This window comes from Haemaphysalis longicornis, unplaced genomic scaffold (assembly GCF_048455015.1).
Source record: "Haemaphysalis longicornis isolate Haplotype H1 unplaced genomic scaffold, Haemaphysalis longicornis Haplotype H1 scaffold_7, whole genome shotgun sequence".
In the NCBI taxonomy this organism is placed as follows: domain Eukaryota; kingdom Metazoa; phylum Arthropoda; class Arachnida; order Ixodida; family Ixodidae; genus Haemaphysalis; species Haemaphysalis longicornis.
The window spans coordinates 144659012-144680034 of record NW_027526422.1 but is presented as its reverse complement, the minus strand read 5'-3'; the positions used below and the strand labels follow the sequence as shown (position 1 = coordinate 144680034).

The 21023-nt window shown below is 46.4% G+C and overlaps 1 protein-coding gene across 3 annotated transcripts in view; it reads left to right on the top strand.

Moving 5' to 3' along the window:
* LOC144147096 (uncharacterized) overlaps positions 1 to 21023 on the top strand; it is a 393394-nt gene that overhangs the window by 37879 nt on the left and 334492 nt on the right. For 2 of the 3 annotated variants that reach the window (XM_077679154.1, XM_077679153.1), the window contains exons 3-5: positions 12066 to 12326; positions 17736 to 17834; positions 18988 to 19033. In XM_077679154.1, coding sequence (XP_077535280.1) covers positions 12066 to 12326; positions 17736 to 17834; positions 18988 to 19033 — 406 coding nt within the window. Of the gene's footprint in view, positions 1 to 12065; positions 12327 to 17735; positions 17835 to 18892; positions 19112 to 21023 lie in introns of those variants that run through there. The other variant, XM_077679155.1, reaches the window with a different exon arrangement.

Sequence of the window (21023 nt, the reverse complement as noted above, 5' to 3'; positions counted from 1 at the left end):
TACATGGCGGCCATTAGAGAGCCAGCGGGGGGTCCACCAGCACTTTCGTCGTCTTCGTCGTCGCTGATATTTTGTGATGTCGCTGTGGGGCATGCCCAGCGATATGTCCCATGACATTACCCCCCGGTCGAGGGCGACCTTCCCCGTTGAACCTCCCCCACAATGACGATGAAGATACAGATGTACCAGGCAGCCTGTCCCACCCAACTTCGTCGTCGTCGCAGATGCTCGTGCGTGACGCTACACGCCGCTGCCGTCTGCGTCGTCTTTGATGGCGTACTATAACCCCCTCTTCGAAGGCAACCATTCCGGTCAAGGCCGCCGTAGCATGATTAGCGCAGAGAAGATGAACGATGTAACGAGAGTATACAATGAAGTAGCTCTTGCCACTATGGATATAAGTGGATATATACCTATGGTATATATATGGTATATATACCTATGGTATATATATACCTATGGTATATACACTATGGATATATACCTGGCCATGATTTTGTGCAAGAGCTTCCACCGTTCAGTTTTAGTTTCACCAGCATCTTGTGATTCTGTTTCTTTCGTTATGTGCGATATTGCTTGGTTTCTACTCGAGTGTATATATTTGCACGCCCACCCTGTATGAGCCTGAGAAAGGCTTACAGTATTAAATAAATAAAATAAAGTGATAGTTATGGTGAGCAATGTCCCGCAGGAGCGACTTCCGAAAGGCGACGATGAACCGATGAGGCCTTGCAACCACGTCGGACCACAGCACGGGCGAAACGTCATCGTCGTCTCGTCACATGTCATCCGGCCTTGCCGGGTCTGGATCCGCTCGTCACGGGCTGGGGACACGGGGCGTAGGAACGTTGTAGAGTGCTTGTAGCGGCAGCGCTGGGGCTGCCCGACGGGGTTCACTCACCCTCGATGATTCCACCGATGCCGACAAGGTGCGAAGGGGCCACTACGGGGATGACGAACCCGCACACTCCACCGAATGTAACGTGGTGGCAGAGCAAATGAGTCGAACCATGGGTGAAGATGAACGATGTATTAAAAGGTAGCACAATTTATGTGCAGTATTTACTTGGCGGCCATCAGAGAGCCAGCGCGGGGTCTACCAGCACTTTCTTCGTCGTCGTCGTCGCTGATCTTTTGTGATGGCGCTGTGGGGTATAGCCCACCAATATGTCATTTATATATATATATATATATATATATATATATATATATATATATATATATATATATATATATATATATATATATATATCAGAGAAGAAAAACTTCGAACAAGGTAAAAGCACAATTGTGGCCTACGTTTCAGCAAAGAGAACTTGCTTGCCCTGAGGAAAGCAAGTTCTCTTTGCTGAAACGTAGGCCACAATCGTGCTTTTACCTTGTTCGAAGTTTTTCTTCTCTTGTGTTCTCTACCATCTTCAAAGTTCTACTACTCCCTATATATATACATATATGTATATATATATGTATATATATATATATATTTATAACCTAAGTTGAGACAGCGACACACGAGAAAACCAAAAAAGAAAAGTTTACCCACGCTGCAGAAAGAGGACTGCCTGTCGTCAGAATACAGCATAAGTTGGTTCCAGGGTTATATATATACACAGAATGCAGCAAGGGTGAGTGCAGGGCAAGGGAAGGAAGCGTTTGTGCAATGAGATCACGATTGGTGGGCAGCGAAAAAAAATTATGAGAGAAGGGGAACAGGGAAAAAGATAACAAGAATCACAGTCACATGGTAGAAACGTAAGAACTGTAATAATATTAAACAGAAAAAATAACAAGGTAATTCCTCTTTCCCCCGTGGCAACAGGGGAGAAAGAGACAGGTCAAAACAACATATGACCATGCAGCTACTTGGCATGGGCAAAAAACAATAGCAAGGAAATTAGTCACCTGGTACGAACATGAGAAAGAAGTAGGAAAAAAATTAGCAAGGTAGCTGCTATTTCTAGTGTCCCGCGGCAACTGGGGAGAAGAGAGTGTTTAAATGAAGATATGCCTATGCACGCATATGGCGCACATATGGCCATACAAACCTGTTGTAAGAGTTAGAGTCAGGGGATCCAAACATGAAAGAGTACATACTTGGCTTCTGGGGTGAGAGGAAAGCGTAACGCGCCCAAAATCAGTCAGGCCTGGACTTCCAACAGAAAATCAGTGCACATTCCTCTTTCAAAGAGAAGCAAAAAGCAGGAAGTAAAGAGAGACAGGTTAAAACAAGTCGCGAAAAGAAAATGTAACACAATGCAGGTGCACGCACATTGCGCGAACCTGGGGGTACACATCCGATCGGCACGCGGTACCAGTTAAGGTGACGCGGAGGCGGTCAGCAATGAATAGTAGAATATAAACAGGAAGCAGAGGAGAAATCAATCACACACGCTCGCGTGCACAAATATACTACAAGGTGAGATAATAAAGCTTACCATAGTACCACAGCCTTCCACCCAGAACATAATGTCCAGATTCACTGTACAGTTTTGTTTTAGCTAAAACTGCTAAAAACGCGGTGTTAGCACGCAACAATAACCACCCGCTGTGGGTCACCAACTTATGGGAGAATTTTATACAGGGAAATACATGAACAGGCATAACACTATCCTGAGAAATGCAGAATTCCAGCTTATGAATAAACAGGAGAGGGAAGGAGAAGGCGAAAGCCCAAATTTTAATGCGAAGAAAGACAAGTCCGTTTCCAAAACTTTCATTGATGCCAAGCGATGCTGACTTAAACTGATAGATAAGATAGGACTCACAAACCTCGCGATCGTGATGCGTTTTAAAACTAGATTAGAGAATTGTGGTCGTCAGCTGTTCAAAAGAATGAGCAGGCGTGTTACCATGCCTTGATAGAGGCAAAGAAGGGGAGGGTTTGTATGACAGCGGTGATTGTTTAACCTCAAACGGAAGACTGTTTCAGTCTGTCGATGTATTGTTTGCCGCAAAGGGTACATTCCAGGAGGTATATGTCGTTGGGGAAGTCGCAGTTAAATTCCCTTTTACTTCACCATAATAGTCTTCTGAAGCCTTGCTGGTCATGTATTAGCATACCTTACACCGTGGTTTGTTACAGGGCATGCCACCTGTAGTCTGTGGTAGGCTGATGCTGGAATTGGTGAGAAAGTCGCCAAAGCTTTTTCTCCGTCTATAAAGAACGCGTGGCGGCTTGGGAAATATTCTTTTTGGGCATACACTTTGAAAAAGGATATTGTGATGTTCCCTTAGTATGGATGCAGCTTTCGGGGAAGAGGCGGAATGGGTCAAAACGAGTTTTGTCCTTGGATTGGGTTTCGAAGCTTTTTTAAGTATAATTTGGGCATGGTTCAACTAGTTATCTCGGGTAATCGCATCGTTCGTCACCTGCTCTGCGTATTGTTGATTAGAATTGAAATCCACTTGTCCTGTGTAGACTCGCCTAAAACGGTGAGATTGGCTATAAGGCATTGCATTCTTGCAGTGCCTAACCTGGACAGCATTAGTTACCCATAGGCACTGGACCACTCCCACTAGCGCGATACATGCCTCGACATCTACAATAAAGCCGTTCTTCCCTGTCACTCTTTCTTTCCTGCTTTTGCTGCTATTAGAAGTAGGAATGTGCACTCCTTTCCCGCCGAAAGACCATGCATGACTGATTTTGGGCGCGCAACGCTTTCTTCCCACCCGAGAAGCCAAGCATAGTACTCTTTCAGGTTTCGACCCCTCACTCTCATTCTTAGAATGGCTGTGCATGGCCAGATGTGCACCATTTGCGTGCATAGGCACATCTTCTTTTGAACACTCTCTTCTCCGCGGTTGGCACGGGACCCTGAAAATAGCAATTACCTTGTTCATTTTTTTCGTACTTAGTTCTCATGTTTGTGCAAGGTTAGTGATTTCTTTATTTTTTGTGCCCATGCCAAATACGAGAATGGTCATATCTTCTTTTGACCCCTCTCTTTCTCACCTGTTGCCACAAGGGCGAAAAAGAGGAATCACTTTGTTATTGTTGGTTTATTATTATTTTTTTTCTTATGTTCGTAGCTTATGACTTTGATTCTTGTGATCTTTTTTTCCCTCTTCCATTTTTCTCATCATTTTATTTCGCTGCCCAACAACCATGATCCAATTGTACAAATACTTCTTTATCTGGCGCTGCCCTCGCTCTTGCTACATTCTGTAAAAATATAACCCTGGAACCAACTTATTCTGTACTCTTAAGAAAGGAAATCGTCATCCTGAAACGTCTCTAAACTTTAATTTTTTGTTTTTTGCGTGTGTCGCTGTCTCTACTTACGTTATTTTCTCGCGCACTGTGTGAGTTCTTATTCTTCCTAATATATATATATATTATATTGAAAGGGGGTTTATTTGCTAGTAGATGCACATGGTCGCAGAGGTCGAGAACCACAGAGAGAGAGAGAGAGAGAGAGAAAGCCGACAAACGATCACACCGAAAGCCGCGCAGACTGAGCTTCTTCGTTCACACGTGCGGCTGGTTGTCTGCTAGCAACATGGCGATGTCTAATGGCACATAGCCATTACAAGGGATTGTCCGCAGTTCCTAATTAATGCAGCCCGCGTTATCCCATTACAACTGCCCCCCGGGAATAAAGCGCCAACCTGACGCCTCACGGGGCGCACTACCCTAGGGGATCATAATACGGCTTCAAACGCTGGACCTGAACAGTCTGCCTCCCGCGGCGACGGAGGTCTGAGGAAGGTGTCATGGGCTCTGTGACGTAGTTCACCGGTGACTTCCGTTCGAGGACGTGGTACGGTCCGTGAAACTGAGAAAGAAGCTTGCTACACAATCCTGGTGTGGTGTAGGGAATCCACAGCCACACCATAGATCCTGGAGCATACGTCGTGTGGGTAGCTGTGTCGTCGTGCCGACATTTTTGATGCAACTGATCTTGAGTCGTAAAGCACCTTGCAATCTGGCGCCATTCTTCCGCGTACTTGGCAGCTTCAGAAGCTCGGGAGCACTCGGAGCTATCCGGTCGGTAGGGGAGCACCGCATCAATGGTGCATGACGGCTCGCGACTATACAAGAGGAAAAAGGGCGAGAAACCTGTTCTGGCCTGAATGGCTGTATTGTGCGTATAAGTCACGTTGGGCAGCACAAGGTCCTAGTCGTCGTGATCCGCTGAGATGTACATCGACAGCATGTCGCCGATGGTGCGGTTGAGGCGCTCAGTGAGGGCGTTTGTCTGCGGATGGTACGCTGTACTTGTGCTGTTATAAGCGGGTTTCTTTATATCGAACAATTGGAAATATATCGAAATAATCGTGGCGCATATTGCAGTTAGCTATAACCGGGTTTGACGGTGTACAGTCAAACCCGGCTTTAACGACTTTATTGTATAACGACTTTATTGTTGCGAGTCCGCAATACGCCGGACTCCCCTTGCCATCCCCGCAAGCAGAAACGAACAAAATAAAGTATGTCATTACCATACACAAAACAAACGATTTCTTGCAAATAAGGAAGATACTTTCCGCCTGAACGCCTTAGCTGCTTCTTTCAAAAAAAGCGGTAATATTTGTTTTCCCTTGTGTTTCTGTAGTGTCAACTAGCACAGGATTCTTCAAACGAGACATTGTTTGAACCAGTTCGAGTCCGTGTCCTTCAATATTGAAGAAATATTGGCGGAGGACATCGACTGCCGAAGGCCCTTCAGTAAGCGTCCGGCGACTTTCATTCGCGACATCCTGTGCTTCCTCGGTGGTTTTCATCAGCTTTACGACGGTGCTAATGACGGTGCCCGCATACGTGGTACTTAAAGTGCCTGCAACGTCTTTGTCGACACTCAGGAAATCTTCGAAAGACACTCCTTTCGGCACAGCATCTGGAAGGTTGGCGAGCTGCCGTCTTGGTCCGGACGCACTCACGGGGCGGGTTTCGTCGTGAGTTCCGCGCGTCGGAAACAGTTACGGAAAGTGTGGGGTGTCATGTCACTGCATACGAGGCGCAATGTCTGAGTCGCGGCCTTTGCTCAGTGGTCGTGGCCAATCAACATCTCAATCGCCGCTCCGAGACCATGCATTTTGGCGGCCAATGTAAGAACGCAGAGTTCCATATATCGGATGTGAAGTTCGTTATAAGGAATATTTTTGTGTGTGTTTCCGTAACTGATTTATTTTTGTTCGATATATAGCACAATTCGCTCTATCCGGGTTCGTTATAGTCGGGTTTGACTGTAAATATACGCATGCAAAGCATTCTTTTCGCACTGGGCAAAGAGAGGAGAACCGTGGGCCTCAATATAATATGCGGAAAAACAAAGTAAGGATCAATAAACTCTGGACAGCACAGCGGTTTGAGATAGGTGGCGAGGGAGTGTAATTGGTAAGCGAATATAACTACTTTGGTCACGTTGTGACCCAGGATCCCAACCATGATTCAGAGGTAATTAGGAGGATAAGAATGGGATGGTGTGCATACGGCAGACACTCTCAGATAATGAATGGCAGCCTACCATTGTCCCTGAAGAAGAAAGTGTATGACAGCTTCATCTTACTGGTACTCACGTACGGGGCAGAAGATTGCAGGCTCAATAATGACGGTTCCACTTAAATTGAGAATGACTCAGCGGGCAATGAAGTGGAAGATTGTAGGTGTAACATTAGGGGCAACAAGAGAGCGGAGTGTGTCAGGGAACAAACGCGTCTTAAGGACATATTAGTAGAAATTAAGAAGAAATGGACGTGGTCAGGGCATGTATTGCGAAGGCAAGATGACCGTTGGTCATTAATGGTAACAGAGTGGATCTCTATAGAAGGCGGGAATTGCAGGGGGCGACAGAAAGTTAGATGGTCAGATGATATCAAAATTTTTGCGGAGTTATATTGGTTGCTGTTAGCAGGGGACCTGTATATTTGGCGTTCTATAGGAGAGGTCTTTGCCCTGCAGTGGGCGTAGATAGTCTGGTGATGATGATGGTGATCATACATACACACACACACACACACATGTATAGATATGCATATACATATAAATATATATATATATATATAATTTATGTATATATATATATATATATATATATATATATATATGCCGCTTCGCGGGTAGCCATAACTCTTGGCTCCTCTGCAAGCTCTTTATCACTGCTTGTCTAATCATTTATGGTTTCCCTTCTGTCTATGATGGGCTTCACGATGTCGTGACCTGCGTCTGTGCCTATGCTTTAGTGAGTGCAATCGGCGGAAGCAGTGGGGTCGTCGCGACTCACCCCCGGTCAGATGCCTAGGAGTCCGATTGCTCAGTTTTGGTTCCCTGCAGCGCATTACCGCATGTGCGGATAGCAATATTAGTTATCAAACAAATTTTGAGTGTTTGGTAAAGTGTCAATTACTTCGTTAAGCTGGCCAAATCGCTGTAGTAGGCGTCGCTGTAATGGAGTTCACAATATACAAGAAACCTAGAAATCTGGCTAAGCCATATGGCATAAGTGGTTGTACATCCTATTTCGTAGTAGAAGCGTTCGTTGTCGCGGATTTTGGTGCCAAAGCTTTGAATGGGTAGCGCTGCGGCACAGATATCAGCATGTCACGAGCTATCCTCGATAGAGAAAATGAAGTGCCTTATTCTGAGTCTCTCCTCCACTGCACTTGCTACCTCCACTGCGATAAATGGAAGGATTCCGCAATGCTTATGCATGGGGAAATCAATTTCAAGGACCTCCTCCATTGGAGGTTTCAGAGGAGGAAAGATTCAGAATACCAAGCATAGTATTTCGTCGGGGGTCGAAGGACTCGCAAAACAACTTCCACCGTCGTGCCTCGACCTGAGCGATGCGTTGCTGCATTTTTTTTCGTACGCTTCTGGCTAACCTTAGGCCATGCACTGCTCCTGTGAGCCCGTACCTTCACTCCACACATTGTCGGATGGCCCCGAGACATTCAAGTTCCATGTCAGATTCTGTTACTTTGGGCGGCCTTGAGATAGAACGCGTGCGAGACTGCGTTGCATTGGCAATCGTGGTTTTGTGAGTTAGAAAGGCCCACTACAAATTTGTCCTCCATTACGGATTCAAATTTCGGCCAGTCAATAGGTTGGATGACGTTGGGTGACAACGTGTAACGGAATCTTCTAATTGTTATACATATTGGAGTACGATCACTGCCGTGGGTTTCGATATCAGAAAATCGTTGAAGATGTTGCCTTTAAAGAAGGTCAATCCAGACAGCTCCCATATATCTGGCCGTGGCGAAACTTAGGACTGCCATCATTTAGTACGCAAAGTTCTTATTCAGATGCACATGAAGCAAGTCTTTCAACCATCAGGCTCATCTTGGAGGTTCCTCAATGCGGGTAGTTGCCATTCAACTCCCGATGAGAATCGAAGGGCCTGGTGTTGCTCTCGAGGTATGCTTCAGTCGCTGTCCATCAATTGCAGCTGATGGAGATATAAAGGCACTGAGGAAAGTGAAAGAGATCTCTCGTTTTTTGACAGTTAGGCATACGTATGGTATGGTGTCGTGTGGGAGTAGCTTTCAACAGTATAGGTTTGTTTTCGACGGCTGAATACTATTTCTTTGCACTTGTCCCACACGTAGATGACTTGATGAATTTACAGCCGGACAGTCTATTGCAGTAGGTAGGTTTTGTTCGCAGATGATAACAATCGGGAAAGGGTTATTGAATACAAACTGGCAAAGACCTGAAATGTGGCGTTTGATACGTCTGGCGTTTCACTAATAAATACACGCTTCGCAGACTTCCTGCCGGAATGATGAGGTAATACGGGCTATGAGTTACCCGAAGCTGGCCAGTAGTGGAAAAAACGCGTCCAGGCGAGGACTTCCTGGGCACTCAACACGGTTTTTTTTTCAATTTATTCAGTAGCATACGAATGGCGTTGATCAGCACCCTGACAGCAGCAATTGTCTGTACGTCATCCTTCAAAGAAGCAGTCGGAGCCTGTTTAGGCTTAGAATCTGGCCATCGGGACTCCAGCGCTGTGAGAGATCGCAGATTTGGCAACGGCTCCACTGGTGGCGATGACTTCCCGGCCTGGTTGGCCTTTGCAGATGAAGGTGTCGCCAAACTGCTTGTTGACTCCGCTAGTATGACTGGTGGTGGTGGAGCAAGGGCTGGCCCACCGGCTGTGGTGGAGGCAGTGCCTGGGACGCCATGGCATTCTCACATGAGAGGTCATAGCCGACTTTGTCCATGCCAGCGTTCGGTGACCTGCGCCGCCGCCATTGGCAGCATCGTCGCAGTTTTACAAAAAGCGTCTTTTAGTGAGGAGTGATCATTGACCATCGGCCTCAGTACCTTGAGTTCTTGTATGAGGAAACGGCAGGCGTCGTGTTTGCATTGACAACTGGCACATTTGAGCACACCATCGCTGCAGTCATTATGACGCCCAGCAATACGACAATACGACGATATGAGGCCCAGCATATTTGAAGCACACAGTACTTCATCCATAAACGCTGCTATCATGGCCGATCTTTGGCATTTGTGACACTGCAATGATTTCAGTACAAAATGGGGCACTGCGTGCCGAGTGTAGCCCACCTTCAGGTGTGCCGGAATACAGTCTCCTTGAAACACAAGCTTATATGAGCGGGATATTCCCAGACGGCTAACCTGCTTAAAGCGAGAGAGATAGAGGTAACCCTTATTGTGGCATGAACTCTACATCAAGTGGCACAAGACAGGTAGAAGGTGGGGCGTTTGTGTCTTGGGAAACCTTCAAGGGGTAGAGTTTCAAATGATATTAACGTCCGTTGCCGGTTTACTACGATGGATAAGTCGACATCGGGAATGAAGAAGCCCACATCATAGATGATGCCCACTGATGCGCCCTGGTCTCGAGATACGTAAACACGAACAGTCATTTGTCCAAGCATCGTGAGGTGAGGAAATGTTTAAACTGCATCTCGATGCTCGAGGTCCAGAGTCAAGATGTTCTTTCGGTTTTGAATGATTACCTCGTTAAATTTTCTATGCCAGGCTTCCAATAAAAGAGAAATCGCTTGCCCATTCAGTATACTGAGGTTGTAATTTCAGAACTCCGGGCCGAACAACACGTCAAGAAGAGGAGCCTTGTCTGGCTAGTGACAATCGGTGCGCTCGACGTTTAAGATTCTGCACTCGACCGAGAATCCGCCCACCGCCGCATTCACTTAGCCTTCTTTCCGCCATCAACCCGAAGTCGTCATCAGTGCGGTCATCGCTGGTGCAAAGTAAAACTCGAGGTCCTCGGAGCCCGCTTCGTACGGGAGGCTGATTCGCTTTCTTGGCGTGACACTATCCGACGGTGGGTTACCAGGTGGTGTCCGCTAGTTCTACTGCCACTGGGGTGATATACGAGATCACCCCAAAAAATGCACAAGCTTCATGGAAGCTTGCACTCGCACGCAAGACTGGAATTGCGAAGTTGTTGCAGGTGATCATTGGCGGGCGGAAATATCAGTTTTAGTGTGCTTCTGTGGTCGTGGTTGACGTCGGCGGTAGGGAATTTCAAAGACCTTATTTTGAGCAAGGCCAGGGTGAGCTCGTAATTTTTGTCGACGTTTTTGTACGCCAATCTTCAAGCAAGTGAGAGATACAGCAGGACATTTTAATGAGCTCAAAAGTGAGAGTGGAACCCTGGTCCGGGAATCCAAGCGTTGCTGTAGCAATCGTGGCCCGTATCACCAGGAGTGTCTGCTTCTCTGGCTGACAGCTGTTCAATAGTGTCTCCCACAGCTCTGGAAAGGGCCGGGTAGAGAGAAGTGGTAGGGCTAGGTTGTAAGCGCATTCGAGAAATACATGCTTTAGGGCACCTAGCTGTGGCCAAAATTTGTATAGAGAGACGTACTTTGCGGGAAACAGGTAATTTATTCGACCCGGGTGCGCGCACCTCCCTGCTTTTAAATGTCGGAGTGTTATTTTTTGAGGTTTGCTGAGAATGGGTGAGAGCACGGGAACCTTTGTTTGGTTGGCCAATAAAATTGCTTAATGTACTGATAGGTGAGAAGTGGCAAGCGCGACTTGTCGTCCGTAGCGGATTCGTTGTACGCCTCGGGAGCCGCGTTCTCTTCCTCGGACATGCGAACAATCCGCGGCCGCGGCAAGTGGAATCAGTGATCACCTACAGCAGCTTCGTCATTCAAGTCGAGGCTCTTCTGCGGTGCAGAGCGCACTCCCATGACGACACGAGGATGAACCAACCAGGGACGTACGCTAGGAGGTGTCTTACTTGTTGCGGCAACTTTTGGCACGATACGGCGAAAGCTGGAGTTTATTTGTGGCCAATGTTGGACAATATCAATAAGTGGGTATGCTTAATTTGATGAAGGTGAAAAGCTACAGTTTTTTGGTCAATACTGGGCAATCTCCCTAATGGTTCTGCTTAGCTTGACGACGCGCACTCGGGGCAAGGGTGCACGAGAACTCGGGTAAAACGGCGGACACCATACACAAATGATTTGCTAAACAGCTTCGTTCTTAAAAAAGCACAACTGACAGAATAGAGATCTGGTAAACACTTCGTCGTCGTCTTGTCCATGAAGTGCAAAGATACGCACGCAGAAGTGCAAAGATACGCACTTAGTTCGAGGGGATCGGGACTTCCTGATGGGCGATGAATCTGCGTTTTGGATTCAGCGGGCTCTCCTATCATTTCTTTTAAATCAATTTACACAATATTTGCTCACTGCCTCACGGAGGCATTGTTGACGGCAAAACAGTTGCAGAAATAGTCTGCAAATAGAAAACGCTGTTACGATGAGGTCAGCCTTATTCGCTCTGTGTGGGGATTTTCACAATTGTCTGCTCTGCTGACGTAAGCTTTCTTTCCAGAACGACTGAGCACGGAAAGATAACAAGCGTGTAACTGTAGTGCTGCTCTAGAGCGGAAACCTACCGACATGGTATTGATCTTGCATTCTGTTTTCAGTACTTCCTTTCACTGCGTAAACTGCATTTTGCTGGGGTCTCAGAAGGTATCTTGTGTTTGTCGGAGGGAGCTTCTGTAAGTCACTAGCCATAGATTCTGAATGGAAGCTTGTGGCCCGCGGGCTGTGGCTGTAGTAGTGTTTAATTCCAAGCGCTTTTGATGCTTTGTTTTGCTCAGGCGTGTGCTGCGGATTTGCGGGCGCAGTACGAAACCACTGCCGAGGCACCTTTCAGTGGTGCTAGTCGTGGTGCGATGGCGGCCATGCACAAGAGCAAGAAGCAGCTCGCAGAAGACGAGGAGTACACATCCGACCACGACCTAACGCAGCTGGGAGACAAAAGCCCGTTCAACAACATCCGGCACCTGCTGCGGTACCCGGCGCACCTTGCCGTTTTCCTGCGATACCTGCTGGATAACCAGAGCGACTTCTCTAGCCTGGTGAGGGGGGCATCTTGCCAATCCTTGTTCCGACCTTATCAAGAGCTGTGAATTCGCACTTGTCTCCCGCACCTCTCCTGTTGTGAAAGTCCCAAAGAGCTGGGCGGGAATCAGAGCTAGACTGCTTGAGGGGGAGGGACGAAACATCTGACTGGTCTCCAGCTGCTGCTTGGGAGCAGTTGAAGGGCCCAGAATTAACTCAGGCTGCACAGGGCAGGAGTGGTTGGAGGTGAATGAGAGAGGCTTTCGGATTGCAGTGGACATAAATAGGCTGGTTATGATAAGGAGAGGTCGAAATGTCCTGACTCTGAGCGCACTATGCCCGCATGCGGGGCTCCAAAACAAGCTCACGTTTTTATCTACCCCCCGCTCCTCGGTTCCTTGGACGCTGCCACAGATTCTCCGCGCATTGCGCATGCTGTTACTGGTCACGACAGAGTATTTTTTATTGGAATGGGAAGAAAGGGAACACATGAGGTAGGTATCGACCAACGACCTCCCTTTCCCTGCGGCTGCAACGGCCTCAGCAGTTTATCAATTTTTTTGTCTTCGTCTTCACTCTTCGCTGAAAGGGCACGGCATTGTTGCACAGCCTCAATCGCGACAATGTCATCAATGTTATTGGAAGATCAAGGGTACGCTAAGAACGCGAGAGAGGCCAGCATGATAGAATACAAGATTGATTCATTCGAAATATTGTCTCATTGGAATAGCACTCGCACAAGCTTCAACCCAAACTTCACTGAAACGAGCTTTCCAATAAGGACAAAAGAACAGGCTTGAAGCTTAACAGCTACTGTACCACACTCAACTTATGATGCCATGTGCCAAGATTTCGACGCACATTAAACATACCCAATCAAAATCATTCGAGAGCTCTCCACTACAGCGCACCTCACAGCCCAAGTTTAGCATTGCGCTGCATCTACACCTGAATTTGCAAAGCAGTTTTTTGAAATTTTCAAACGCACAATAAAGAAACACTGAAAAAATTTAACAGATTTCTCTTTTTGCTTGCCTTGCATAGACTGGTGCAAACAGACACACGTTTCGTCGAATATCCTGTTAGTAAAGCAGTATTTGTTTTTAAAGCTTGAAAGACAAAATACCAAGTGACATTTGCACCCACCGCGACAGGAGTGAAGTATATTCGCGATACGATGATATTGAATTATCTTTAATACTGGCATTCAAATGAGTTTTGGTTCTGTGCAACACGATGCATGGAATCTGACGTTACCGTTTTTTGGGGAATTCCCGATCTCTTAGGAATCGGCATGCCGCACTTCTGCCGCATTGTCAGCCGTAAAATGCGCCAGAAAAGCCTGATAGCAGTGCTTAGATTAAAAACATTAAGTAGACGGGGACACCGTACTGGCTGAGCGCCCTCCACGTCAGGGGAGACGCTCAAGTGCAAGGCGCTTCGCCCCCAACTTTGGAGCTTGCCTGGCTAGTCCCTGTCTTGCAAGGGGTGTGTTCGCAGCAGGCTTAGTTCGGCACTGCTCCCGGCAAGCCGTCGGTGGTCGTGTCAACAACACGCCAACAAGAACTCTCACAGCGTGTCCGACTCAGTCTGCACGTAGCCTACCAACTGGCATGTGAAGCAATGAAGCTTGCAGCGCAAAATAGGGAATTAAGTATACAAAACATTACCTAAAGCACAAAATAAAATCTGAAAAACAAAAGACTAGCGCTTCCAGGAATTCGAACTTTCTAACTGCGGCACACTACCAGAATGGTTTATACCACTCGGTCATAGCCACAACACTGGCGGGGATGCAAATTTAAGTTACATGTCGTATAGCCTGTTTTTTTTTTGTTTCAGTAGTCCCAGACGCTCATATGACTATTTCTCGAAAGAGATTGTGCAGTAAGCGTTTCCCAAATATCTTGTGTCTAACGGCTGCATTCATAAGGTAGTAAAAACGATCGCAAATGTCTGGTCTCTCGGCTGTTTGATAGTGTACGCAGAGCAAAGAGGGGGCCCGAACCATTGGTTTAGGCTTTAGAATAAACGTTGCCCTGATGTAAATCCGCTAACTCTTTTCCTGCCTTTAAATTGCCCTAGCGTTTCTATCAGCATACCAATCCCACAGGCACATACAGCTTATAGCCCAAGCGGAGCGAAGTCAGCGTAGCGTCGCATGTGCCTCGTGTAGAGCCGTTTTCAGTTTAAATTTTTAATAATCTTGATAGTTTACAAACTTACAAACTAAAGCATATTTTTCGAGCACATATCGTGCCGGGGCTTTGTTTCCACTGATTAAAGTAATTTCGACGATCCGGCTGCGCCCGTCTTGCTATGTCGGAAGATCCGCGAGCCGCGCATTAGAGAAGTCCAGCTAAGCCATCTCGAGTAGGTGTCACGCAAAACGTCATAGGAAATCGGCAAGGAGGATGGCGAGAGAAGGACAGCTCTTTCGAATTGATTTTTCTACGAAAAGAAGTTGTATAAATGCACCGAGTGTTGTCCAGACATGGCCTGAGACTCCATACTGAACGTTCAATACGCACACTGACAAAGACGACAGAAAGAAGACGAGGCAATGCGCATTTTCTTGTCTTCTTTCTGTCGTCTTTGTCTACTCTGCGCATTGAACGTTCAGGTGGATCTACCAACTCGCCCAATCCTATATGTTGCTAGGACTACAGGCTACAACATTTCCCCATGCTCTCAAATGCTTCAGTGGCCCTAAACCAAGATTATAGGATTGCAGAACAAGCTGTTTGCAGTTGAGTTCAGTGCATAGTCAATTTCTTTCATAGCCGTAAGAATGGGGGTAAGCAATACAAGTTACGAATGAGCAAAAATTCATAGAAGCTCTATGCACAGCACTAAGCCGGCCTACGTTGACTGAAATACGGCATCGTTCCACTAACGGGACCATGCTTCTCGAGTCTTGCATGAGGTTTCACAAAATTATTACTATGAAGCGTAACAAAAATACGTCAGCATCAATTCCCGTCAGAAACGAACCGAGTTCTAACGTTAGCCCTTGAACAATGTCTTCGACGGCGGATGGTAACGAAGGTTATTCATGCGTGTTTCGCAGGAAGTGGCAGGATAAGGGGCTGGTACCTCATGAGAAAGTTTGAGGTACCAGCCCATTAAAAGTCATTGATGACATCATGAAACAAACGGTTCAGCGGGAGACCTATACGTTTTATTACTGTACATGCAGCGAGGGCACTATAAAAAACAACAGTATTCAAATTAAAAATTTTGTATTTCCTTATCGTGGCCCCTTTAAACCTGCATATGGTGAAGTTAAAATCGGCAGTTTGCATTGTTTTATTAAAATCTACTGAAACAAAACTTCATTGCATCCCACGCATTGCCTGTTCACTTGCCAGATGTAAGCATGATTTCATAACCCTTTGTTGGAATTAATGCTGACTTTTGTAAATTTGTCTCTATTGCTTTCAGTGTGCAGTTAGAATCAGTGTCATGCTGGCTTCGTAGGCGTTGTACTTGCACGAGATTCTGTTCCCCGTTCGAACTGTCGTGACAGCAAAATTCAACATAAAAACTCACATTTTCTTCTACTAAGCATCTTGTGACTTCCTACCCCCTTTAGGAGCACCTACCTCGCAAGCATGCCTTTAAGCCTTCTTCTTTAGGCTCTATCTTCGACTTAATAAATGCACGGGGAATTCACCACACGTTTTTGCGCAAGCAAAACGTAAGCAATCAGTGATGCGACGCACCTATAGCTATACCGACATGCGCTGTAATTTACGATTCGCTCACAAGGGTCACAACCAAGCTATCAAATATCACGCAAAAGAGATATAGAAACAATTGGCATGTAATATAAAAGTTATGACAGCAACTGAGGCTTGCAAAGGAAATACATTTCTTTAGGTTAAAAATGGCGTCAACTACAAGACAATCAAGTAACGTTTATCCAAAAGGGAGCTATTACAGTTCTTTAGCAAAACAACATCACACAATCTTTATTACCGTATCAATTTAGTTCAGTCGCTTTTAGTAAAATGCATGAGCTTTCTGCTTTAATGCAAGATTCATTGCGTTATCAACTTGCCGGCCATCCCCGCCACCACGATATCGTCTGATGCTACGTTACGGATTTATGGCGTGATCATAGAAAAAGATGGTCGTGACCATCGGCTGTATAACGCGGTAAGGGTAGTAAAACTCTACGCCTGATAACGCCTCAGCGTACCGCTGCGCCCGATTTACTCATTCGTCAAGCTCGAACTCAATCAGTGCAGTAACGAATAAAACAGTCAGTTTTGTTTGTTATTTTTCTCCTGAATTCTCTCATGTGACAGACCAGCTTACTAGGAAAAGTGTGGACAAATTCATGCGTTCTTTTTGTTGTACTAGATAGGGTTGTCCTGTCCTCTTATTTTGCGGTTACGCCAAACAAATGATTTCTTTTACAGCAAAACATAAAAATAAAATACAGGACGGTAATTTTATGCTACTTTATGCTAACTTGTAAACAGTTAGTTATTTGGCAAGAACACAGTTTCAAATAACGGGTCGCGCAAGTATGCGCATGCCGCAAATAAACGTGTATTTCATCGCTCCGAAGGTCGGTAAAATATTTTGCCCTATTCTACGGCGACGGCAGCCGCCGTTTGTAAGCCTTTAGATATTCACGGCTCTTGTTTGCATGCTGGAGTGGCAAAGGGTTAGGTAAGGGTTCCCGCCGCCTGTTTATAATACGTCCCGTCTTCTAAGCCAGTCACACACAGGGCGTGACATAGAAGCCTTAGTGTTGTTGAACAGCAAATGCATGCCTACATTTTTATGTATGTTGCGTTTTGTCTAGCTTTTCATCGCCCGCCAAGAATTATGCTCTTTCAGTAGCAAGAAATAACCTATACCTAGGAACTGGTGGCAGTAAACGTCGTGAAACGGCAAAAAGGCAAAAGCACACACAACCACTTTGTCGACTTTAAACACTTGAACAAAAGTGAAAGCCAATAAGGCAAAGCTTTCGAGAAAATCACAGTGCACAGTGAATTTACGGCGTCGAGAATAGAGCCCGTGGCCGCAAAATGTTTCTGGGCACAGCATCCGGGAATATGTTCTGCAGTGTACAGTTTTTCCAGGCATGACCTAATCATGCATCGGTTTGCCTTCTTACAACCTTTATAACAAGTCATTCGCGATCGTATAGTTCGCGAATTGGTCTGTTAATGTGATGAGAGAGAGCCCACGTATTGTGTTCCCTTGGAAAGACGCATCCGGATTGGATTGTTTGGCCGCCACTGGGCTCTGCGAAAAGGTTGTGCTGAAGTTATTGGTTTTGAAGCGAATAAAACCAAAGACGACGGCTCGGGCGTTGCAGTGGGCATACGGTATGCTCAGTTATTCTATTTTAAAGGTGTGTTGTGCCTCACACTGCCTCTTTGCTATCATGCTGTACTGTGCAGCTGTTCCTGATCATCACCGACCTGTACAAGCGTGGCTCAAGGAAGGAAATGAAGAAGTGGGTCTACGAGATCACCTCCACCTTTCTCCTGCAGAGTGCGGTGAGGGGCACAGGACCGAAAAGGGGCATACCTCGGGCCACACCTCTCAGATGGCTCAAACAGCATGTGCATTATACACAAGGCTGCTTCCCTGTGTGTTTCTCATCTTTTTCAGCCAGTTGGCACCAGTGTTTTGAAGTGGCTCGCGTACGTTTTTGTCCCAATACTAACCTACCCGATTTTTGACTCTCAGGAGGCCGGTTCCTGCTGGAAGTGAGGACCTTGGGCGAGCGATATTTTGGCTACATGTGCATTTGGAGTGCACCCACGTGGTTAGAACGCCACATTGTCGCAGACAAAGATAGAGATTGTAGCTTCGCTTTGCCGCAGCATTGCGAGGCTTGCAAGTCGTGCAACAACGCTGACCTGCAGCGATCTGTGTAGTCAGCAGGGCGATAAAATGGAAGAGTGGGCAGGGGCTTAGGTCACACCAGAAATGCAATGTGACACATTCAAGAATTTTTGATGAAAAAAAAAAGGAATGTGCACTTGCTAGGCAAGTGAATAAGGACCTCCCTTGAAAAATGTCGCTATGCAAGCTTTCAGAACAGATTGCGGCCTTTGCCCTGAATAACCTATATGGTGCCAAAACAATGGAGTCTGCTACCGCATTTCGGCGTGCGGAAGCCTTTGTACTGCTGTGGAACTCTCATGGCTACCGTTTTTCGTTTTTTGTGTCAACACAGCGCGAGAAAGACCAAGGACGAACGAACACGACAAACAAGCACTTGTTTGTCGTCTACAGCGCTTGTTTGTCGTCTTCGTTCGTCCTTGGGCTTTCTCGCGCTGTGTTGACAATGAATTACCAACTAGCCGTAACCCTTGCGCGTTTTTTTTTCTGCATAATAATTGCAGTGTTGTGTTCTTTAGCCCCCTTTTTTTGAACTGCAAGCATAACATTGCCGCCACAGAAAACAGTTCCCATTCGTTCATGCTTTTCGCAATGAGCAGCTCAAATGCGTTTCCAGCCCCTCTTGGCCCTTTTTTAACAATCTCGCTGTGCTTGTCTTGACATTGCGCTGTGGAGTATTGTAACATTGCTGCAGTGGTAGGTGTACTGATGTGCATCGGTGAGCGAATTGGAAAGCCTGCCTTGCAAGTGTGGACGCTGACGCCCGTCTGCCTGCTGTGCTCGCCTGTCTCCCCCGTGCAGCCGCTGAGAATCGACAACATTGACGACACCATCGTGAAGGAGATCGGTGCGTGGCTAGGAGAAATCCGAGTCCTTGTCAGTTGCCAACCTTGCGTGAGACGACACCTTTAATTGGTCATTGAAGGTAAAGCGCCAACCACAACTCCACGAAAGCATAAGGACAAGAACGAGACTGTTTGATAGAGCTCTTTACTATCCTTATCATTTCTTCAAACTGTGCTTGGCACTTGACCAAAATTCCCACGGTGAAGTGTCCACCAGCCCTCATAGACATCTTAAAGGGGTCGGGAACAGGAAACTCATTCGCTTCCTCTTGATTTTGTCTGGATCAATAACCTTTTAAAAACATCAATCCTGAAGAGCTTGGCAATCAATTGCCTGTGGAATTTTGGAGATGCTTTTGCAGTGTTCGTTTGGAGGCGCATCGCAAGTGACCATGCCATATCTCCGGTCGGCAGCGCAACTACCAGACAAGTCATTTTAAGAAAATTCGACAGTTAAACGCTCTGTATGGATATTAGGTTGCAAAGCTGTAAATACATATTTTAAATTAGTCCGGGCACCATTTGCTCCGATAAACAGTTTACTGTTCACTTTACCGGTGACGCGATTGCTTCAGTTGTCTCCAACCATTATTGCAGAACTCGAACTGACTGGGTATTTGTACCTATTCTACACAGTTCCTCTGCCGAAGTTGGCATTGTTTCGCTGAATGCGCTTCGCAATCTGGCCTTTTAACAGCGAAGCTCTTTGGCAAATTGTTTGTCCGCGGTTAAAAATACCAAGACATTGCCGAGATCGCGCAGGTGAGCGCGGGCATCGTCGGGAACACCCAGCGTCCCCTTCGTACACTTGTCAAGCCAAGCATAGCCAGTTACGGAGATTGGACAAGGTGGAAGCGACAGCCCAGCGCCATTGGCGCACTTTTTGAAACCAACGATACCCTCTAGGGAAATTGGCCAACAGTGGCCGAAAAACCACTCCAGAGTTCACTTTAATCCTGGAAACACTTGCTCGGAAATAGAACACGTCATCGCGTACGCCCCTCCAAAGGGACGTCCAATGATTATCACTTCCAAAAACATGAAGCAAACTCGCACTTACAGCAACATTGGTGGAGTGAAGGTCATTGCGGCACCGAAGAATAGGAGAATCAGCTGGAATCGTGTACTTAAACAGTCGTGGCAGTCCTGAAGGTTACGTACACCTTCGCTATCTTCAAGTCTTAGGCGTTAGTGTGAGCACGAAGCCGACGAATTAAAAAAAAACGTTTGCCAGCATGTGATTCGAAGTCGGGGCTACCAGGCCACCCGGAATAAAGGACGAAACTTTAAGTACTCAGCTAAATACGTAAAGGAGAGCGCGAGCAAGAACTGCGGTGTAAAATCCGCTGCCATATGCATCCAAGGACTCGGTTGTGGTTTTTTTAAATTCTACTCCGCCCATAGGTTTACCGCAGACTTCCTGTTGAGCGCTTCTACAGTGAGCGAGAGGGGAGCATGTTCAATTAGCGAAACAAGTTTAACGGCGCCCTTTATTTCAAGGAAAGCAGCCAAACGAAGCGGTGGTGGGATTCGGCGATGCGCTGCACCACTGATGCTCGCTGTTATTTTTGCGCAATAAGAGTAAAGGATGGTGTCGTTTCATTTTTCGTCCAGCCGAAGCCTTCGATAAACGTACTCATGTTGTAAATTCTAATTTTACGCTTTTCGACATCAACCTCGATCGCCAGGCCAAGATGGTCACGTTCGCTACGTAACTCTCATTATAAGCTATGTCAAAAAGACGTCGGCAAGATTGAGCCATACCGGCTAGCGGAAGGACCATTCCTAACAGTGCGCAAAAGCGTAAACAAACTACAAATACCCAGCTTACTTTAGACGTGATTATTTATGCGACTTTTTTAGCGCTAATTCCGTTATGTTGATCAGTCGAATCAGGGACCAAACATTCCTCGTTCAGTTACGGGCGAATTTCATAACGGCGGCGATGATATAGCTGCCGTTTAGCCTTCGTGAGCTCGTGCTACACCGGCA